This window comes from Taudactylus pleione, unplaced genomic scaffold (assembly GCF_031769625.1).
Source record: "Taudactylus pleione unplaced genomic scaffold, aTauple2 ptg000333l, whole genome shotgun sequence".
Classification (NCBI taxonomy): Eukaryota; Metazoa; Chordata; class Amphibia; order Anura; family Myobatrachidae; genus Taudactylus; species Taudactylus pleione.
The window spans coordinates 9,692,496-9,715,000 of NW_028284734.1; the positions used below are offsets into that span (position 1 = coordinate 9,692,496).

The 22,505-nt window shown below is 43.4% G+C and overlaps 1 protein-coding gene across 2 annotated transcripts in view; it reads left to right on the forward strand.

The window, feature by feature from the left end:
• ZFYVE16 (zinc finger FYVE-type containing 16) overlaps nt 1-22,505 on the forward strand; it is a 117,148-nt gene that overhangs the window by 83,828 nt on the left and 10,815 nt on the right. For both annotated transcript variants that reach the window (XM_088443781.1, XM_088443782.1), the window contains 9 exons: nt 113-268; nt 2,466-2,690; nt 4,509-4,591; nt 4,710-4,814; nt 9,347-9,497; nt 10,390-10,470; nt 15,660-15,822; nt 18,545-18,650; nt 19,135-19,302. In XM_088443781.1, the coding sequence (XP_088299907.1) occupies nt 113-268; nt 2,466-2,690; nt 4,509-4,591; nt 4,710-4,814; nt 9,347-9,497; nt 10,390-10,470; nt 15,660-15,822; nt 18,545-18,650; nt 19,135-19,302 (1,238 nt within the window). The remainder of the gene's footprint in view (nt 1-112; nt 269-2,465; nt 2,691-4,508; nt 4,592-4,709; nt 4,815-9,346; nt 9,498-10,389; nt 10,471-15,659; nt 15,823-18,544; nt 18,651-19,134; nt 19,303-22,505) is intronic.

The window sequence follows — 22,505 nt, forward strand, 5'->3', positions numbered from 1 at the left end:
GAGCTGCCTAGTGGATATTTGCCTCTTCTGTTATCCACTTGTTACATATCTGTTGTAATTCTGAAGGACAAAATCCGTAAACGTGGTTCTACTTTTATTTGTTATTGTTCAGATGCTTCAGAAAAATGCTGGTTCTTCGCATCTAATGGATTACATGGCTTAGGCCAGGCTGAAATTGTAGTTCTTCTAAGCTGTTTGCCAAATGAAGACACTGTACCAAAGGATATATTTAAACTTATGATAAGCATTTACAAGGACGCACAAAAAGGTATGCCTACATTGTCTTACATGCCCACATCCAGGTTTATTGTTATAGCATATGATGGAAAGCTAGTACAAATATGTCCTTCCTCGTCTATGCTCCGTGCTTTATGAGAGGCGCTGGCTCCTGTGTGACTCGGTTGGCACCAGACGTAATTTTCACCGCAAATGTGTCTTATTTGCGTTGCGATTCAGACGCGCAAGCAGCTGATTTTAAATGATATGCAGCATGTGTATGTTCTGTATGTGGCCGCGTCTGTAAAATCATCACAATGGAACGTAGTGTGGAAATCAGCCGCAGACACTGTAACGTAACACTTCGTAATCCGATATACCTGCGGTTGCACACAGGACATACAGTACACATGGCGCATATATTAATCAGCAAAGTCAGCTTGTGCATCTTATTTGCAATTTGCTGCGTAAAAGAAGCATGAAATGCCGCTTGTCATTAGTTAATTTGCACGGGTCAAGGCGCGATTATGAAGGGCTGTTTAACGTTCCTCTGAAGCACCACACCGAGCCACCCAGGAGGTCCCACAGTCCATGTTGAGTGGGCCGTCACAGACTCCAGAACAGGCATGTTTGTCAAAGCGTAGGCCTGACGGATGAGTCCATGCACCGAAAAGCGGGGTATAGGGGAGGAGGAGCCTGTGCTGTCTGAACTTAACTCTTAGTGCCCAGTCTCCTCCAGCACCAACTTTACTCAGACAAATAAATGTTAAGTTCTTAAAGAGTTAACCACTTTATATATAATTTTTTTTGCTAAAAGGCTGCTGACATTCTTTTTTTTTTTTTTAAGTTAAAAATATATTTGAAAAATTGTATTTAAATATTCTTTTTGAAAAAATATGCGTAAGGGTTGTCTATAGGCCTATATTGTAAAGTAACCTCCTACAAAGCAATAGCAATAGATCCCCAGTAGCATTACCCCTCTAGTGGTAATAGATCCCCCTTGTCAATCGAGCCCCTCCAGGGTCATTACTAATATTATTAACCGTTTCTTATATAGCGCAGCATATTCTGTTGCACTTTACAAATAGAAATAACATTAATAGAACCAAACTGGGTAATGACAGACCTAAAGGTAAGAGGGCCCTGCTCGCAAGCTTACAATCTATAGGGAAATAGGTGTTGATTCACAAGGATAGGTGCTACATATTTCAAATTGGTCCAGCCAGAATACAGAGGTTATTGGTGAGCTGTATGATCCAGTCACACAGGAAAGTTGACCTAGGAGGGTTAGGAGGATGTGAAATTGAAGAAAGAGAAAATATGAGGTTATGTGTAGACTGTAAGAAGGGATGTAATTAGATAGGGAAGCTATGAAGGTTATCTGGGAGGTTCTGGAATCTGAGGTGAGTTTTCAGGGAACGCTTGAATGTTTGTAGACCATGGTATTCACCCTCCCCAACATGCAGAGTGCAGTGGAGCCATACGTCAGTCTGCATTGCTGAAGCTGATCTCTACGTGTCAACAAAAGCCCAGATTGGCCACTGTCACATACCATGCGACTGCTCCAGTTAAATGGTTAATCATCACCACTGCGGATGTTTTCTAGAAGCTTATCTTCCTAGCAGAAAAGTGATCTTTCCTGTGTGCCAGACACTGAGTGTATATTCTCCAGGCAGTAGAGTAAGAAAATTCTCGGTAAGGCCATACTTTGGGTGCGCTTCTCACGATGGCCCTGTCCCTTTCTGCACCACTGGCTGGAAAAAAGTAGTTTGACTTCTGAACACAAGAAGAATCTGTGTTCTTCTAGTTTAGTGGAAAAGGGGTTTAAAACAAATATCAGCGGTGGATGTCTAATTTCATTGTTGAAATAAAGGCCATCTGTTCTAGCTCTCTAATAATATTGCTCCTCAATAAAGAGTCATTAGTGATTAAGGGGTCTATTTACTAAGCAGTGTTAGGAGACAGAGTGAAAAGTGATAATGTACCAGCCAATCAGCTCCCAACTGTAATTTTTCAAACACAGCCTGTGAGATGGCAGTTGGGAGCTGATTGGCTGGCACCTTATCACTTTTCACTCTGTCTCCTAACACCGCTTAGTAAATAGACCCCTGAGTTTTACAACGTGTTTTGAGTCTTTTTTGCTCTCTTTATTGATGTTTGGATGGAACACGGTACTGCTATATTTGGTCTGTTTTTCACTTTTTTTAGCCTTCGTATTACAAATTAAAAATTTGTTTATTTTGTAACAGGAAAATATATAGGCAATCTGGAAAATATTACGTTTACTGAAAGCTTCCTGGGTAGCAAGGACCATGGCGGGTTCCTGTTTTTTGCACCTACCTTTCAGGATCTCAGTGGATTGCTTGTACCAAATAGTCCATTCTTGTGTGGGGTTATCATCCAGAAGATGGAGGTTCCTTGGGCAAAAGTGTTTCCCATTCGTTTAATGCTGAGATTGGGAGCAGAATATAATGGTAAATTGTCGTACTTTAATACTATCTATCCTGTTTTATTCTTGGAGGGGAAAGGGGGTTTGCAGTATTCAAAAAATGCTTAATACTCTACAAATATAATAAATGAAACTGACCTTCGTAACCTACTTTGCAGTGAATGACTCTTATAGTCTGTGGTAAAGAAATGGATACTCTAGAACAGGGCTTGACAATTTTTTCTAAAACCAGGATGAAAGTTTAGGAGCTAGACCCCCCCCTTCCCCCAGGGCAGCATTACTGAGCACCTACGCCCCAGGCCACCAACCCCCATGGCCACACCACTAACTGGGTGCCCCAGGTAAACCACCCTCCCACAGCCACATTATTGAGCAGCTAACCCGCCTCTCCAGGCAACCAACCCCCAGAAAGACCACCCCTCCGCAGCCAAAAAACCCCGGGTAAGCAAAGCCACCGCCAGCAGTGGCCGAACTAGAGAATGGTGGGCCCAAATGCAAGAATATGCTTTGGACACCCTTTTGCAGTTCCACCAGTAGTGGTCCCCCTATGCAATGCCCCAGTAGTAGTCCTCCCTCTGCAGTGCCGCCACTAGTAGTTCTCCCTCTGCAGTGCCGCCACTAGTAGTTCTCCCTCTGCAGTGTCCCCAGTAGCAGTCCCCCTATGCAGTGCCCCCAGTAGTAGTCCCCACTATGCATTGCCCTTAGTAGCGCCCTCCCTTATACAGTGCCCCAGTAGCTTCCACCCCCCCGTACAGTGCCCCCAGTAGCGGCCACCCCCCCTATGCAGTGCCCCGAGTAGCAGCCACCCCCACTATGCGGTGCCCCCAGTAGTGGTCCCCATATATAGTGCCCCCTGTAGTGGTCCCCCTATGTAGTGCCCCTTTAATCAGTGGTCCCTCCTATACAGTGCCCCCAGTAGTCCCCCTTATGCAGTGACCCCAGTAGTAGTCCCCACTATGCATTGCCCCATAGTAGCGGCCCCACCCTGTACAGTGCCCCCACAGTAGCGGCTACCCAAACTATGCAGTGACCCCACAGTGTCCCCAGTAGCGGCCACCTCCCCCTATGCAGTGCCCTTTAAAAAAAACAAAAAAACCCCCCGCAACTTACCTGATCCACGCTCCTGGCCACTCTGCACCACGGGAGAGACGTCATGACGTCTCCCGAAACCTGCTGCGGTGTGAGCCGGAAGGCGGAGCTCATGAGTGAGCTACAGCCGGCTCATTCTGTGGACGGCGCAGCAGCCAATGAGAGTCTGACAGACTCATCAGCTGCTATAACAAACAAACATACAGCCGCCGCTGGCAGCTGTGCGTTTGTTACTCTGTAGTGTGGATCGCGGTCTGCACTACAGGGCCCGGGGGTTGCTGAAAATCTGGTCGCCAGGCAACCAAATCTGGTCGCCATGGCAACCTGGCCCCCGGGTTTTGTCGAGCCCTGTTCTAGAAAATACAGAAATGTGAGAAATCCTTGTTGTATTTTTACGTTGAACATGCATAAAATTCTCTCCATTGAGTAAGATTTCAGTTTTTTTGGCTAAGGCTTAAGCAACTTGTTTCTCTTTTGTGGTATGATGTAAAGGTTTAGTGCTAGATAAACAAGGGGGATTTTGCTATAGAATGCTCAGCATTCACATTAATGAAAATGTGTGTTCTAGGAAAAAACATGTATTATGAAAAATAACCTGTGGTTCTCCAGCCATTATAGAGCTACAGCTCCTAGCCTCTGCTGAAGTTTGTAGTTCCACAAGCTCTAGAGAGCCACATGTAGCCGAAGCCTGGTCTAGATGGAAGCTATGTTATAGTGTTTTTAGCCTGACTCTCTCATTGTTTAATTCCTCAAGTTTATCCATCTCCTATAACAAGCCACAGACATCGAAAATCTGTATTTGGAGAGATTGGACACACTATCATTAACTTATTAACTGTAAGTAAATTGTTTTATTTTTATTTTTTTAACTCCACATTGATGTAGATATATATGTGCCATAGTGCGAGTGACCTATTTAGTGTACTAACGCAACATGCATTTTTTCATTTGTTAGGACCTTAGAAATTACCAGTATACAATTCCACATGTAGATGGTTTGGTAATTCACATGGAAATGGGAAAAAGCTATATAAAGATACCATCAAGGCGACATAATGAGGTGAGTGAAACATACGACTTGGATACATTTATTTTGTTTCCTGTAGAGGCGTTTTGACGCCAAAAGATTCTTGCACAAACTTGCCTAGCGCATAGTTATTCCTTCTACTATTTAACGGTTAGGGCTTTATTTGTGAAGCAGAAAATGTAAAATGGCGTCCGCGGTCAGTGTAAAGCACGCTTAGCGTTACACTGACTGTGGGAGCCGTTTGAAATTTTCACATGAAAACTGCTGGGAAGCAGCAGCGGCTTTGTATATAGGATATCGCCCTAAGCAGGGCTCTATTAGCCACAGCAATTTGCCGCCAACAGGGCTATCCAATAGGCCCCAATGGAGGCACTTAACGGGGGTTAACCAAAGCCTCGATACGTGAGTTTTCTTCTTCAGGGTCCATAGGGGCTCCACAGGGAGACAATGGGGTGTATGTGGTACTTGGAGGACCAGACACCAACAGCCAAGCTTTTACCTGTCCCAGGAGACTCCTGTCCTTCCCCCCTATACCCCGCCCACCTGAGGGAAACCCAGTTTTGTTGGTGTTCGGCAGGAGCTGGATCACCATTAGACAAGTGGGTCCTGGTCTCCCTGTATACCTCTCCCAAGGGCCAAGTTATACAGCGCTATTCCTACCAGCCACTTCGGTCTGTGTAGTTGAATAAGTGCTCACTGCAGTTATATTATATGTTCTGCATTGTATGGGACTTGTGCTAGCGCTGCTGTATGTTTATTTCTTTCACATTTGTCAGCTTATGCCTTTCCCTTTCTTTCATTCTAACCCTGCAATACTGAGGTATAGGGTTTATTGTACCTCACACTCCCCTTTATTTGTGAGGGTTATCACATACTAAATATCGGTGTTGCGCACTACACTGTGCCATATTGCACATATATCTGGGTTGCTCACTGCACTGTGCCAGATCGTGTGCTACATTATGTTGCTGCTATGTCTGGCAAAGGCACGAATAACAAGCAGCCTTCTGCTCCCACTCTAGTGACTTGTAAAGTCCTGTTTAGCAGGCTTAACTTCAGAGGATCTCATTCAAAATTGTCTTTGTGCATCTTGTTATACGGCACCTAGCCCATCAGCCCCTGCGTCCTCTCCTCAGGACTCCCCTGGGCTGCTTTTTCACAGGTGTTGGTAAAAATTGCGGACCACCTAACTGTCCCTGTGGTAGTTCCCCCTATGGGATGGCCACAACAGGTTCTCCCCATGGATAGACGTACTTTCTACCTCAGTGCAGAGTCTGGCAGATACCTCTACAGCCTTTCAAAAAATACTGCAAAATGAGATACCCTTCCCTAGTAAATCTACTAAGCGTGCGGTGTTCTCTTCCCAGTCCACCCAGTTATCAGATTCTGATTTATCATCTGGGGAGGCAGAAGATGCAGACCTCTCTCACTCGGACTCCCCATCGGAGCACTTGTGAGGGCAGTAAAAGCTATTCTTCAGATAGAATAGGCAGAACCCACCCTTAAGGCAAAGGAGACATTATTTAACGACAGAAGGTAGTTTTGCCAGAATTTCCTCATTCTGATCAGCTATCTGATCATATGAGTGAAGAATGAAATATGCTAAGTAAAAGGTTTCAGCTACCTAAACGTTTATTTTCCTTTTATACCTTTCCAGCTTCTGATTGCACTAAATGAGAAGTTCCCCCTGCAGTGGATTCCTACGTGACACGCCTAGTTAAAAACGCTACCTTACCTATCCATACTGCAACCTCCTTTAAGGAAACCACGGATAGAAGAATTGAAGCTTGCCTGAAGTCCGTATACTCTCGTACAGGAGCTAGACTCTGTCTGCCAGGGCTACGGCCTTGGTGGCAAAATCCATTGAGAGTTGGGCAGAGGCCCTAGAAGATACATTTCCCTCTGATGCTTCGAACAGCTGTCTTACATATCTCACATTAGAGATGCAGCCTCCTATTTAGGTGAAGCTCAATTTCACTCCAGGCCTCTACAACACCTGATCCTCTCCAGGTGGATAGAGCTGCCTCATCTGCTCAGATCCCAGATGATGGGCCTCTCTCCGGAGGTTCGTCTGTCCCTATCCTGGTGGCTACAGACGTCCCATCTTTGTGAGGGAACTCCTCACAAAGAACGCAAGCCTCCGCAGGTGGGGCACAGTGACCGGCCAGCACTCCTTCCAAAGACGTTGGACTCCAGCCAAGGCGGTCTTACCAATTAACATCCTGGAACTCCGAGCCATTTACAAAGCCCTCACTCTGGCTCAGGATATTCTTCAGGGCAAGCCTTTACAAGTACAGTCCGACAACGCCACGGCAGTGGCTTACCTCAATCACCAAGGAGGCACTCAGTCTGTCAGCAATGGCAGAAGTGTCCTGCATTCTCACATGGGCCGAGCACCATCTCCCAGCCCATCTACGCAGTGTTCATCCTGGGGATTCTAAATTGGGAGGCAGATTTCCGCAGCCGTCAGGACATGCATGCAGGGGAGTGGTCTCTCAATCCAGAAGTCTTTCAGCTCCTGGTGGACAAATGTGGTCTGCCAGACGTGGACCTCATGGACTCACGACACAACCACAAACTTCCAGTGTATGGGGCCAGAACAAGGGACCCAGACACAGCCTTCATGGACGCATTATCTGTGAAGTGGACCTTCCATTTGGCATACCTCTTTCCTCAAGACTCCCTGCTGCCTCAAGTTCTTAGGCAATTCACGCAGGAATGTTGCTCCTCATTTCTAATCTTTCATTCGGACAGGGCTGTTCTTCGAACGTACCCTGGCTTCCTTCCCAAGGTGGTCTGTCGTTTCTACCTCAATGAAGAACTTGTGGTTTCGGACTTTCAATCACCAGGCCTCTCGGCAGGTGAGGCCTCTTTGGATGTGGTCCGTGCTGTGAATATCTATGTGGACCATACAAGGGATGGCCAGCTAACAAAGACTCTGGCCAGATGGCTTTGCATGACTATCTCAAGGCTTACACACAGACTGGCCTTCCTGTACTGGCTACAATATCTGCTTATTCTACTCGCTCTGTGGGTTCCTCGTGGGCAGCCCGCCGTGGCGCATCTGCCGAACAACTATGCAAGGGGGCCATGTGGTCTTCTGTCCACACCATTCTTAGGTTCTATGCCTTTGATACATTTACCTCTCAGGATGCTTCCTTCAGGCATCAGGTTCTCCCCTCATCTCGGGAGCATCCCCGCTCTTGAACAACTGCTTTTGGACATCCGCATTATCTCCTTGTGGAGCCCTATGGACCATGAAGAAGAAAAGGAGAGTTATGGTAAAACTTAACCCTTGTTAACTCTTTCTTCAAAGTCCATAGGGTCCACAGGACACCCGCCCTGACGCTCTTGGTTTCTATGGGTTTCTTCTCTTGGTCATTTGTTTTCTTCTCTGTGCGAGTGTGTGATTCCATAGTGTACCGGTCTCCCTTCTCTCCTATCCTGCTCCTGCCTTGGGCTTGTTCACAAAACTGGGTTGCCCTCAGACTGTGGGTGGGGTGTAGGGAGAAGGGACGGAGCATCCTGGGAAAGGACAAAGCTTTGCTGTTGGTGTCCGGTCCTCCAAGTACCACCTACACCCCATTGTCTCCCTGTCGACCCTATGGACTTCGAAGAAGGAGAGTTAACAAGGGTAAGTTTTTCGCTGATCCTGTGTGTTTTTGGGTGAGAAACAGTAATTTTACGCACAAAAAAATCGGGCTATAATTGGATAACCTGATAATGATCATCTGGCTTTTATCACATTTGCCAAATTACCGCGGGTAATAGGATACCCCCATTAGCCTCTAAATTCCCACTTTCTTTCATACCCCTTGCGACTTTTGGGATTGAATTGCATGAAGAATGGGTGCGCGCTTAGACGCAATATTCGCACGCGAAGTGTGCTAAAAATTCCGGCTGCTATTTGAATTCCCCCCAAAGTAATTTTTTATGTGTTTCGGCAGTCCAGTCTTTTTTCCAATAAATTTAGAAACCTTTACAAAGCAATGTAAGCTTTTGGCAAGATTATGCTAATATTTTATAACTCGTATTTTTAGCTACATTGGTTTAATTGAAAAAAAAATAAATAATTGGTAATAGCAACAGTTATTAATCACTTAACTGACAAATATTTTTTTCTAAACCTGCTTGAATTAGGTTAAGAACATTTGTACACTTGGGAGCCTAAAGGCTGCTTTATTTACACTTTCCACCCGGCTGCTCCTTTGTGCAGCCGTCGGGGTGGTGAGTGCATTGCCATGCTAGGCGATGAGCAGTGATCGGCAGCAGGGTTATGGGGGAGGGTACAGGCATGCAGAGTGGCCGGGAGGACCCTCTGCCATTGTTGGCAGATGCCCAGTGTGCATTTCTAACTGGTCGACCATGTCAGGTAAACACAGTCTGGCGTGGTCGAAAATGATGCGACCATGCCAGGCAAGTGGTTATAAGTTAAAAAGCTATTGATGTGTTTGCATCACCATATCATGTGTTTGCCAAACCTATAGTTACATAGTTCACAATTGTAATAATTGTAATATAAACATATTATTCATCTTTCTATTTCTGTGTCTTGTTCTTTGAAGATACTTAAAGTAATTCATTCTTGCAATGAACATGTCATAAGCATTGGTGCCAGCTTCAGTGCACAGGCAGACTCCCACCTGGTCTGTGTACAGAACAGTGATGGAATTTATCAGACACAGGCCAACAGTGCTACTGGGCTGCCCAGACAAGGTGAGGACACATTCCGAAAACTCAGTGTTTAAACTCTTAAGAGCCACTATTCTTGTTATCAGTGAGACAGCAAATATTATATCCTTTATAAGAAACCTTGAGTCTCTTTATATGCTAGTGCAGTGGTTCCCAAACTGGGTGCCTCATCACACTTACAGCGGTGCCTAGGGTTGGTGGTCCAGTACCAAATAAAATTATATTCAGTCAGTGTGATCGGCAAAACCAGTGCTAATGGCTGCCAATCAAAAAATACATGAACAAAAAGCCCTGTCCACCACCACATATCTGTACTTAAGGGTGACATATAAGCGCAATTTACTTCATTTCATTTTTGGTGAATTTCTTAACAAACTTTTTGGCCAGGGGTGCCATGCAAAAAATTATAATACTCTCGGGCGCCGTGATTCGATTAAATTTTGGGAACCACTGTGCTAGTGATAAGGTGCCCATGGAAGCTGGGATTCATGTAGCTAATTGGCTGCAACTTACTGCATGTATGGACTCGAAAGTGACTACCGATTTTGTTCAACATCGGATTTGTGTGATATACTTGGCAGGCATTCATCACTATCTGATTGTGTTTTGTCGTTTTCCTACAGAAATAATTATCTACTAAATAATCTGAACCCAAGCACTAACCAATCCAGAGCTTTATTATTTGGCAATATGTGTTACCAAATTGAACATTTATCTGGCTGCCTGAAGGGTGAAAAACAAATGTTGCTTCTAAATTTAAAAAGACAAACATGGTATTGGAGTAGTTGTAGTGAAATTCACAACAATCGGCAGTGGGTTGATTTTCCGGCTCCCATCTCATTTATTTAATTCTTTGGCACAATGTATTTTGGTATCACTTTTGTTTGTTTTTTTATGTAACGTTCTTGTTTTTTAGTTACTGGAGCAAGTTTTGTTGTTTTTAATGGGGCCCTAAAGACTTCGTCCGGATTCCACGCCAAGTCCAGCATAGTAGAAGGTATGTGTAAATGTTAATTATGTCCAGTGCTATTTTCGGTGGGAGAAGCATTGTGCATTTCTGCCTTTTACCTAAGCTTCCAAGTATGTTGTTTATATTGCTCTGCATCCTCCTAACTTTCTTGCTTTATTGGGGTGCAATATACTCCATCCTATAGAGTACCGTGCGAGGAGTAGTTTGATACCCTTTTTGACTCTGGTTACTGCATCTTCACCGTAGTCTAACCATCATAACAGATGGTGCGCATGAACACCAGACATCAATTTGGCGTGAATCCTCTTGGAGAAGAAGGGACTGACTGTCGTTCTCCTACTACTCTGTGTGTACTTTTTTGTGTGTCTCACCTTGTGCGGTCCTGGAGGATTGGAGTAGCAGACGTCTGTTGCACCCTATAAATCACTAGGTTTTCTCCTTAATCCACTTTCCTCCTCTTTGGGTGACGTCTTGTTCTCGCTGTTCATCTGCCTGCTCCTCTCAGACGGTGCCTGAGACCTACTATAAATGATCCATTCCATCTCCTCCCGCTGCCTGATCCTCTTTCCAAGTGTCTGTCATCGAGTTCCAGCTGTTTCCACTTCCTCCTGAGTTCCTCTTCGCTCTCTGCCCTGCTCTTATGTGGATTTTCTGGCAGCAGTTTGTCCGGCTGTTCGTGTGGTGACCTCTTCTAGCCCAGATGACTGCTCTGCCTTTAGGCAGATCCCCTACACCGGACCCCTTTATACAGGTGACCTCCACTGATCCGACACAGATAGAACTTCCTCTGCCTTTGGGGCAATCTCTGCCTGACTCTCTTCATTTGTCCTTGTAACCCTGATTGAACTACCTGCTTCTATCTGGATCTAGCTTCTCCTTACTTGTTTATTACTTGAATATTCTGGCTCCCTACTTACCTGTTGCCAGTGGAACAGAGACTTATATGTTGGAACCTGTTGGAATACATTTCTAAACCATTCTCTCATTGAGCATTTGTACCAGGACCCTTTCCTCATCATTTACTGTTTAACTATTTGTTTGCAGGTTGCTTTCAGCCCTCTTATGACTGTAGGGGGAGATGTACTAAGCCTTGGAGAGAGAGAAAGTACCAACCAATTACCTCCTGTCATTTTTAAAAAAAAGCCTGTAACTTGACAGTTAGGAGCTGATTGGTTGGTATTTATGTCTTTCCACTTTATCTCTCTCCAAGGCTTAGTACATCTTCCCTTATAGATGTTACCCAATAATTTGACCGTCCTGGGTACTTATGATCCGCAACCTCCTCTGACCTCAATGTGTCTAGGTTCAGCAGGAAATTTCCTTTACCAGATTTGATTGACCATCATTTTGTATTTGTTTCTTTACCCCTTTGTAGCTATGTATCGTGACTTGAGGTAGGAGGGGGGGTCTGGACAATAGGCTTCCTCTGTAGCCAAGCATTATCTCTCCTTCTCCCCTACGTGCCCAAACCACTCTCCCCTTTCCATAGACATGTAGGGGTATTCAATATGAAACGCATACTTCGCGTCTATGCGTGCCGAAGTTTTAGCCGCACATCGAAGCTTTCGCCGGCGAAAAAGTATCGCGTGCGCCCCATCTTATACCCGTATTCAATATGAAATTGTCGAAAATGGCACCCGGCGAAAGTGAAATCAGCAAAAACTTCGCTGATTTTTGTGGAAATAACCCTAACACTCCCAAAAAGATGCTCTGACATGGGGGATCACTCTGGATACCCCCAATTAGTCCTGTTGAAGGTTTTTGGAGTCTTTAAACGGGCTCGATAGCTGCTATTTTGGGGATTTGGGAAGGTGGTGAAGAATAGTATTTAGAAGGTTTTTTTGCTGAAAATAAGTAGTCCCAGCAAATTTTGGGTACTTGAAAATGGCGGTGAGCATATTTAAAAGTTGCTAAAGCGAAGTTTTAAAAAACGTGAAAAATCCACCTGCCGTAAACACCTGCAATGAAAAAAACACCTGGCGCATACTTGGGGACCACCCTAGATTGTAGTTCGCTAGTTTTTAACTTTGTACCCCCACAATTTTTTTTTTTGCCCCCAAAATGAAAGTGCTTTTTTTGGGGTGTTCTGAGGTATTTTTTTTTTTTAATTTTGACACAGTTTACCTTTGGGGGACTGTCTGAAGGTTGCAGGGTGGTTTCCGAAATGTTGCACCCAAAACCCCAATTCTGCACTTTTTTTCGCCACCCATTCCTTGGTGATACTTTTTCGCAGGGTCGAATGCAATATACTTTTCAAATTGAATACGGTGTAAAAGTAAAAGTGGCGAAAATGATGTCATCCGAGCGAAAACATCGCAGAAACTTGAGTTTTCGCTCCATATTGAATACCCCTATAGGTGTGGGGTGATATCTAACTCTGCCGAACGGACCATTACTACTGCCTAACATACTGACTCTTGCTTCCTAGACCTCAATACGGAATACACTATACTATACTTTTCTTGTGTTATTTTGACCCCAATAATACTTATTGCTTTTACATGTATGATATGTTGATATCTACCTTATGGTGCCCACACACATACCGATGTGCTCACAATCAGCCGATGTGTACGATTTCCTTTGAAACTCTCCCCGGCAGCTCTGCACACGATCTCCACACGATCTGCACACGATTTGGTGTCCAATCTTCATAAGATCTCTCCTGCATCCAGACTTTTTGCAGTGCATCGAGTCCTAGACTGTCAGATCTGCCCTACTGCACGGCAGATCTGACGATGCGATGTGCGACCAGCGGCGACGCGCATCGCATTGTGAGTGGGGACTCACGATTTACTCAGGATTTGGTCATATTTTACGCGATCTGTCGTTCCAATGTGTTGGAATCGGCCAGATCAGGTTACATATCGCTATATGTGTGAGCAGCTTTAGTTGTTCTGCTTCTTTCATCTCATTGTCTCCCCTATTGTCTCACTCTTTCCTTGTTCCTCCCTCAAACTTTTTTTTCCTTCCCTACATTCTCTCCTTTCTTTCCTTTACTCATTATCCACCTCATCTAAGGCTAGGTATAAATCAGAGCAACATACAAAAGATCCGATGATTCTACTTCCAATTTCCCTTCATCCCAAAACATCCAATATAAGAGCGCACATACTGTGCAATGGCAAGGATATATCATATTCAATTTATCCTTTCTCCTGTACACACTATGCAATCAAAGTGTGTCTTCAGAGGAAAGATTGGACCAATATACACGCGATTGCGCATACACATTATGCAATTTAAAAGATGTTTTTCCAATTTGGCTCAAAACGACTTATTGTCCAATATATAAACTAATGTGTACCCAGCCTAACTTTCCAATGTTGATTATGAATATGATCCGGGCAGCACAGACCGTGTAATGATTAGCAGTACTGCCTCACAGCACTGAGGTTTTGGGTTGAATTCCCACTACAGCCCTAACTGTGTGGAATTTGTATATTCTCCCTGTGCTTGCGTGGGTTTCCTCCCACACTCCTATACTGGTAGGTTAATTGGCTCCCAACAAAAATTCACCCCTAGTGTATATGTGTGTGACCATGTGGTAGGGAACATGGATTGTAAGCTCCACAGGGGCAGGGACTGATGTGAATGGACAAATATTCTCTGTAAAGCGCTGCAGAATATGTGTGCGCTATATAAATAACTGATAAGAAATAATATGATCTTTTCTGTTACTATGTACAAAATGATTCAAGCCCTATGGTATTTGTCCTTGAGAACTCGTCCATTTCATTATTTTAAATTCCATGTTTCCTAAGTTACTTTCTATTATGCTTACTCTGCCCATCTCTTCAGCTGTATCTGTCTGTCTGAGCCACGTGGGAACTCTTGTCCTTAGCTCTTTCATGTGACCTGTTCTTTGCTTTGTTGAGGACTACATGTTCTTTCTTACATTCTCACCCCTCCCCCTTTGCCCCCCTCCCCCCCCCAAAGCCATGTTTATTAATACTGTTTTACTTGCATTGTTTTACTTGATGTTCCTTTACCTGATAATTTTAGGTACTACTTGCATTCTTAATCAATTTGAAGCGTTAAGTCCGGATCCGCGTTAAGTTACCGCTGATGACATCATTATCGCCTGTTTTGGTTTTACCCCGTATTCAATTTGAAAGACTTTCCACCTAGGCGTTAAGTCAATGCAATGTAATAGCCGGTAAAGTATCGCCTATGAATGGCAAGCGGAAAAAAAGTGCAGAATTGGGGTTTTGGGGTGCAACGTTTCGGAAACCCTCGTGCAGCCTTCAGACAGTCCCCCAAAGGTTGTCTGTGTCGAAAAAAAAACAAAAACTTAAGGACACCCCAAAAATTAACTTTGAAAAAGGGGGCAAAAATAAAATGTTAAGGTACAAAGTTAAAAACTAGTGAACTTGACTCTGGGGGGGGGTATGCCCCAGGTGTTTTTTTCATTGCAGGTGTTTGCGGAAGGTGGATTTTTCACGATTTTTCCAACTTCACTTTTTCAACTTTAAATATGCTGACCCCCATTTTCAAGTACCCCAAATTTGCTGGGATAAGTTTATTTTCTGGAAAAAATACTCCTACATACTATTCTGCATCAGGTATAGAAGATCGCTATTTAACAGCTATTGAGCCCTTTTAAAAACACCAAATACCTTCAGCAAGCCAAATCGGGGCGTACCATAGTGAACCCCCATTTGGGGGGTGACAGGTTTATTTCCCCAAAAATGACAGTACTTTCCGCTTGTTATAGTATTGCCGGGATCCGTTTACGCGTACTTTCAAATTGAATACGGGGTAAAGCGTGCACGCGCGTGATACTTTAACGCCTACAAAACAGGCGAAGTCGGCGTTAAGTCCGGGCCGTGTTAACTTAACGCGGTTCGGCTCAAATTGAATACGGCTCTATATATTTCACTGTCTGTCTTCTGTTGACACATCTTTGTTTTATCTTTTCAATGGCTGCATATTATTTAACAATTCTCCAATAGAAACATTTTCGTCAAAAAAGTACCATAGTCTGCATATAATAGCCTCAGTAATGTGCAAAGTCTTGATATTGGAATAGCAACTGAAATTGTCTTTGTTTTGTTTTTTATTTTGGTGAATGCGCTCGTGATAACAAAGTGTATATATACTTAAGGTTTTTGTCGGATTTTTCTGTCTTCTAAATCCTTCATAAATTGTGTTGTCCACCATTTATTGTATAGTTTTTTTACGTAGACTTATATTTGACTTTCTGTATTTGTCAGATGGGATGATGGTACAGATAACTCAAGAAATCATGGAAGCTTTACGGCAAGCGCTGAGGGACAAGAAGGACTTTAGGATAACATGTGGAAAGATAGATTCAGGAGACTTGTCTGAAGAAGTGACCATTTGTTGGGTAGAGCCAGAAGACCAGCAAAATAAAGGGTAAAAGAAGATGTAAAATGTATTAGATTATTAACTTTTTTTCCTTTTTGTTGCACCAGTGACTCACAGTACACCAACGTTTATTTCACTTTCATCCATGCTGCGACACACTGGCAAACCATAGAGTATAGATGGCGCTATGCGGTGCTGGCATATTAGTCTAAATTTGTTTGCTGATAAGCCCCTCCCCACAACTGCCCATTAGCCTCTAAGGAGCCAATAACCTTCTGTTTCACGTCATATGCCTGTGAAGTAGGTACCATCTCCTTTGTAAGTTTTTATTTTATTGATCATTTTCTGGCAGGCAGGACACTCTTCGTTATCTCTGGGTGCCAACAAGGGGTTGTCTCGGTCTCAGAGGTTTTGGGACTGGGCACCACGAGGTGACTGCCAATGGCCGCACTGCCCACTGCAAAGCCCTGGGATTGAACTCTGGGACCCACGGTGGTAACTATAATACAGACCCTCTCTCACTGGGATTGAGATGGGGGTTGCAGTCGTCCCTACACTCCCTGTGGTGCCAGGGGGGAAGTTGGTTGCGGGATCTTACACTGCATCTTGCCCACGTTGTTGTTAATGATGTGACTACCCGTACAGCTCAGCACTGAATGAACACTTATATAACATAACATACAATATAATCTCCGCGCTCTTGTTAGGAAGATTAGAATGTACCATAGAGGATCAAACAATAAAAGGTAATAAAACCATATATATGCAGACAAATCCTCTTCTAGTCAGTTCGGTTTTCCTTAAATCATAAAAGGGGAAGAAAAACAAAAAAAGGGGAATCACCACTGGGATTAATCAAATCTGCAAAATCCAGGGAGAACAAAACACCACTAAATGATAGGTGCTTCTTCTAATTAAGACTGGTCACCCTGTGGTGTATGAGGTAAGAAATAAGCAAGTGCATACATATACAAGCAAGGTAGAAAACGTATAAAGGTTTCTTTTAAGTGTGGTCCATGTTAGCCTCTGGATCCCATAGACACCACTTGTGCAGTAATAATACAATGCTTATATTTATACTTACATAAAGTGAAGCTTTTTCATACACATCACGGTTTTACATACTGAACCATCTTTTGTACCAAAGATCACGTCCAGGTTTAGTTTAAATCAGGACATTGTAACTCCTGCATTTTCCAATATTTGGCCTCAGGCAGTGGAGGACCTATTACTCTTTGACATTGTTCAGACCTTGACTATCTATGTGGATAGATTGGCAGTGTCGCAGGACAATGGCAGTCTTCTAACGTATGATGCACGCAAAAGAGGTTGGCCTGCAACAAAACGTTCACTGACCAGATGGATCATGGCGACTATTAGTCGGGCATACGTATAGGAACAATTCCCTGTTCCTGAGTATATTGTTGCTCGTTCTACCAGATGGGTTAGTGCACTTGGGCGGCACGATATGGTGCATCAGTGGAGCAGTTGTGCAGGATGATTACATGATCCTCTGTTCATACTTTTACCAAATTGTACAAGTTCATTATGTTTGTGGCAAGAGATGCCAGTTTTGTGCAAATTTGGCTACCACACCCCACTCTGGGCACAACTTTGTATTGTCTCCATGGTTTGCCAGTGTCCCCCAACATTGATTAAAAGGAGAAGATGATTTTTGGTACTCACCATTAAATCCGTTTCTCTGCGCCCATCTTGGAAACATCGCGCTGCCACCCAGTTCTTTGTTTTTGTTTCAATTGTACAGTGTTTCATTGTACAGTATTAGCCTTTCCTATGGGCTTTGTAATGTTTAAACTGGATCCTGTGGGCTTCTTAGGGGCAGAGGGGATGAAGAGGGAAAGGCTTTGTAGCAAACAAGTTTAGATTAATGTGCCATCTCCTAACAGCCCATGGTTGCCAGTATCTCCCAGATCTGAGAAACGGATTTAACAGTGAGTACCAAAAATCCTCTCTTATTAAAATGGCATTTAGGTGCAGTATGTGCATTAAACCATTGCAACCAACCAGGCTCTTTTCCTTTCTGTAACCTGCACTAGACAGATAAAAGCAAACTGACTGGTTGCTGTGGTTTAGTGCAAATCTTCCAACTAAATACAATTTTAATAAATACAATAGGAGGTATTTAAATTGATAAGGCACTTTATCAATTCACAAGGGAACTACCCTATATATGAAATATGTACTTTACTACATTTACAGTCTCCAGTATTCTATCATGTCCATGCACATTGATAGCATCTGCTTTTTAATTCATACGTCTACCATCTTATTATTTTATGGGGTTGATTCTGATGTAATTACTATGACTGCCATGACAGTCTCTGTATATAATAGCAACCATATTATTCATGTTTTACTGGTATAAAATCGACTGTATACTGTATGTCAAACAACCAGTCTTCAGAACTATTAGTAGGTCAATTTAAAGACCCATTGTAGATTAGAGTAAATTTAATAATCTACTGATAATGGTAAATTTGCATGTGTGTATGTATGTGCATGTATTCAAGATTTCTTACTACTTTACATATGTAGTTTATAAGGAGGAAATAATTTCTGTCAATGTTTAACTGATTTACTGTAATTTACACTGTATCCATTTAATACCCTTATCTATATCTCGGTTATATGTCATTCTTTCTACGGAGCTGTTGCTTTTATGGTGCAGCAAATCCTCTAATAATATCTGAGTAACTGTAGCCTTTTCGTTCCCTGCTATTTGGTGATTTGTGGAATATTTGTTTTGTAGGATCATAAGCCCCATTGATGGGCAGTCGATGGAAGGAATTCCAAGTGAAAGGATTTGTCAGGAAACGGATTTTGAAGCTCATGATAAGACCGTGAAATGTACAGAGGTGAGACTCCTAGTCATCTCTTACACGGTTGTAACTACTCATCATTCTGCAGTACATAATTGTACCAGGTCATTGTACGGCTCCATAATACGTTAGGCAGAGTTTCGTACACCTAGGGTAAAATTAAATTTAAATAGGATTCATTAACCAAATGCCAGGTATAACCTGTGACTGTAAAGTTGTTAAAGGCCCTCGGCAATATATATTGGACAGTTGCCTTTAATATGCCTATAGGCACAGAATTTGCACCTTTTATTTAAAGGAGTGTCAGAAGGGAATTTTAGACTAACCGTTCTATTCTGTCCAGGAAGCCATGGCGTTCTAAATACATTATACACTCAGTATATCATGAAGGCGATTTTCCCATTCACTTTCATTAATTTACTAATGAATGAGATTTGAAGCCACCATTTGTTTGAAAACAAAGCCAGGTTGGGCATAAGAGAAAGCAGTGATTAGTAACGTTCTCATTTGCATCTTTCAGGTGTTTTATCTCCTTCGAGATGGTGAACCGGCCAGTGCAACAGCTCACTTACAGTTTGCTAAAGAAATGGCTACAGCCTGTGGGGCTGCATTATGTCCGCACATTAAAACCTTGAAGAACAGTGGAATGAACAAGATAGGACTGCGAGTGTCCATGGATATTGACATGGTAACTCTCGTTTCCTAATTTATAGTAGTTTTGGTTTTTGAATTTGTAAAGAAAAAAAAATTAGAAATTGCATTTAATTATTCTAATCAGAATTCATATCGTAAAATTTATTTTTTAATTCTGTTTATAGGCCTGCTTTGAGTACAGTGCAAGAGGTAGAAAAGAATGCACGAATGTACCGTGTTTCCCCGATAATAAGACCTACCCCGAAAATAAGACCTACCCTTAATTTTGAAACCCGGTCCAAATTAAGCCCTACCCCGAAAATAAGACCTATCTGAACTCATTTTGAGCTGGGAACGCTGCAGAGACCAGCGTTCCCAGTCATGCAGTGCGCGGGTGACGTCATGCACACTCTCTCATAACCTCTTGCACACTCACATCTTGTTAGTCCATTTATATCTGCTATAGTCATGCAGATTCCATATACTGTATTCCTATATCTTATCCTTCCGTCTCTTCGCTCAACTCGCCTACATACTCACTGAAAACCCACATTACATCGTCACATACAGTCAGGTGCATAAATATTGAGACATTGACAGAATTTTCATATTTTGGCCTCTATTCACCACCACAATGGCTTTGAAATGAAACAAACAAGATGTGCTTTAACTGCAGACTTTCAGTTTTTAATTACATCCAAATCAGGTGAACGGTGTAGGAATTACAACGGTTTCTATATGTGTCTCCCATGTTTTAAGGGGCCAAAAGTAATGGGACTATCAACTCAATAGCTATTCCATGGACAGGTGTGGGCTATTCCCTCGTTATTTCATTATCAATTAAGTAGGTAAAAGCTCTGGAGTTGATTCTAGGTGTGACATTTTGCATTTGGAATCAGTTGCTGTCGACTACCAATATGAGATCCAAAGAGCTGTCTCTATCAATGAAAAAAGCTATCGCTAGACTGAAAAATCAAAACAAACCCATCAGAGAGATCGCAAAAACATTAGGTGTGGTCAAATCAACTGTTTGGAACATTCTTAAAAAGAAAGAACGCACCGGAGAGCTCAGCAACCCCAAAAGATCCGGAAGACCACGGAAAACAACTGTGGTGGATGACAGAAGAATTATTTCCCTGGTGAAGAAAAACCCCTTCACAACAGTTGGCCAAATCAAGAACACTCTCCAGGAGGTAGGTGTATATGTGTCAAAGTCAACAATCAAGAGAAGACTTCACAAGAGTGAATATAGACGGTTCACCACAAGATGTAAACCATTGGTGAGCCTCAAAAACAGAAAGACCAGATTAGAGTTTGCCAAACAACATCTACAAAAGCCATTACAGTTCTGGAACAACATCCTATAGACAAATGAGACAAAGATCAACTTGTAACAGAGTGATGGGAAGAGAAGAGTATTGAGAAGGAAGGAACTGCTCATGATCCAAAACATACCACCTAATCAGTGAAGCATGGTGGTGGTAGTGTCATGGCGTGGGCATGTATGGCTGCCAATGGAACTGGTTCCCTTGTATTTATTGATGTGACTGCTGACAAAAGCAGCCGAATGAATTCTGAAGTGTTTCGGGCAATATTATATGCTCATATTCAGTCAAATGCTTCAGAACTCATTGAACGGCGCTTCACAGTGCAGATGGACAATGACCCGAAGCATACTGCAAAAGCAACCAAAGAGTTTTTTAAGGCTAAAAAGTGGAATGTTATGCAATGGCCAAGTCAATCCCCTGACCTGAATCCGATTGAGCATGCATTTCACTTGATGAAGACAAAACTGAAGGGAAAATGCCCCAAGAACAAGCAGGAACTGAAGACATTTGCAGTAGAGGCCTGGCAGAGCATCACCAGGGATGAAACCCAGCGTTTGGTGATGTCTATGCGTTCCAGACTTCAGGCTGTAATTGCCTGCAAAGGATTTGCAACAAAGTATTAAAAAGTGAAAGTTAGATTTAGGATTGTTTAGTTTGTCCCATTACTTTTGGCCCCTTAAAAAGTGGGAGGCACATATAGAAACCGTTGTAATTCCTACACCGTTCATCTGATTTGGATGTAATTAGCCTCAATTTAAATCTGAAAGTCTGCAGTTAAAGCACATAATGGTTGTTTAATTTCAAAGCCATTGTGGTGGTGAATAGAGGCCAAAATATGAAAATCTGTCAATGTCCCAATATTTATGCACCTGACTGTATCATATGGTGCAGTGTTGGGTTTATTCAATATTCTCTTCTAGGCACTAGATATAACTGGATATAACTTTCCTATGGATTAATTAAAGAATATTTTTATGAAGTCTGGTGAATGCACCCCAGAGTTTTTTTGTCTCATACAACTCATACATATATACAGTATATAATATATATATATATAATATGTGTATGTGTGTGTGTGTGTATATATATATATATATATATATATATATATATATATATATATATGTGTGACTTGCTGCTGGAACCAGTTTAAATCCCGACAGCGGCAGCCTGGCAAGGGTGAAAATCCCAATCGTCCATTTGGTAAGTATCACTAACCTTTCTAACCCCTCTAACCCTCCCTTAGGGGTGGCTAAACCTAACCCGCCCCCCCTTCCCCGCAGCCTAGCCCTAAGTCTCCCGGGGGGGTGCCTAACCCTAACCTCCCCCTATGTCCCCCTCGTGAGCCCATAACCCTCCCAACCCCCCCCCCCCGCGCCTGGCTTGCTTTCGATCGGGGCGCCGAGCACCCGGCGTAGGTAAAATGACAGGCGTCGAGATTTCTGCCCTCTAATCAGTGGCGTAACAACGGCCCCCGCAGACCCTGCGGTGGCTTGGGGGCGCTGGCAGGCGGGGGCACATAGTGATGTAGATCAGAGAGATACTGTATAATGGTACTATCATGGCATCCGCGCACCCTTCTTGGCTCTGCCCCCTCTGATTGGAACTGCTCGGCACTGGCAGTTAGTTGGAGCCCGGCCTGATACATTGAGGTGGCCAGCAACCCTGGGGACTGTATATAGCGGCTCAGTGCGGGTCCCGGATGTTGACCACAATGTCTGCAGGTACAGCCGGGGCCTTCAGGTTCATGCTGTGGGATACGGGCAGCAGAGAGGAGGCAGGTAAGACGGCGCACTGCTGTCGGGGCCATCGGGTTCATGCTGGGGGATACGGGAAGCGAAAGAGAGGAAGCAGGTGAGACGGCGCACTGCTGCTAGCCCGGTGACGTCCTGTTCTTAGCCTGCCCATGTGCTTCCCTGCTCACCTCAGT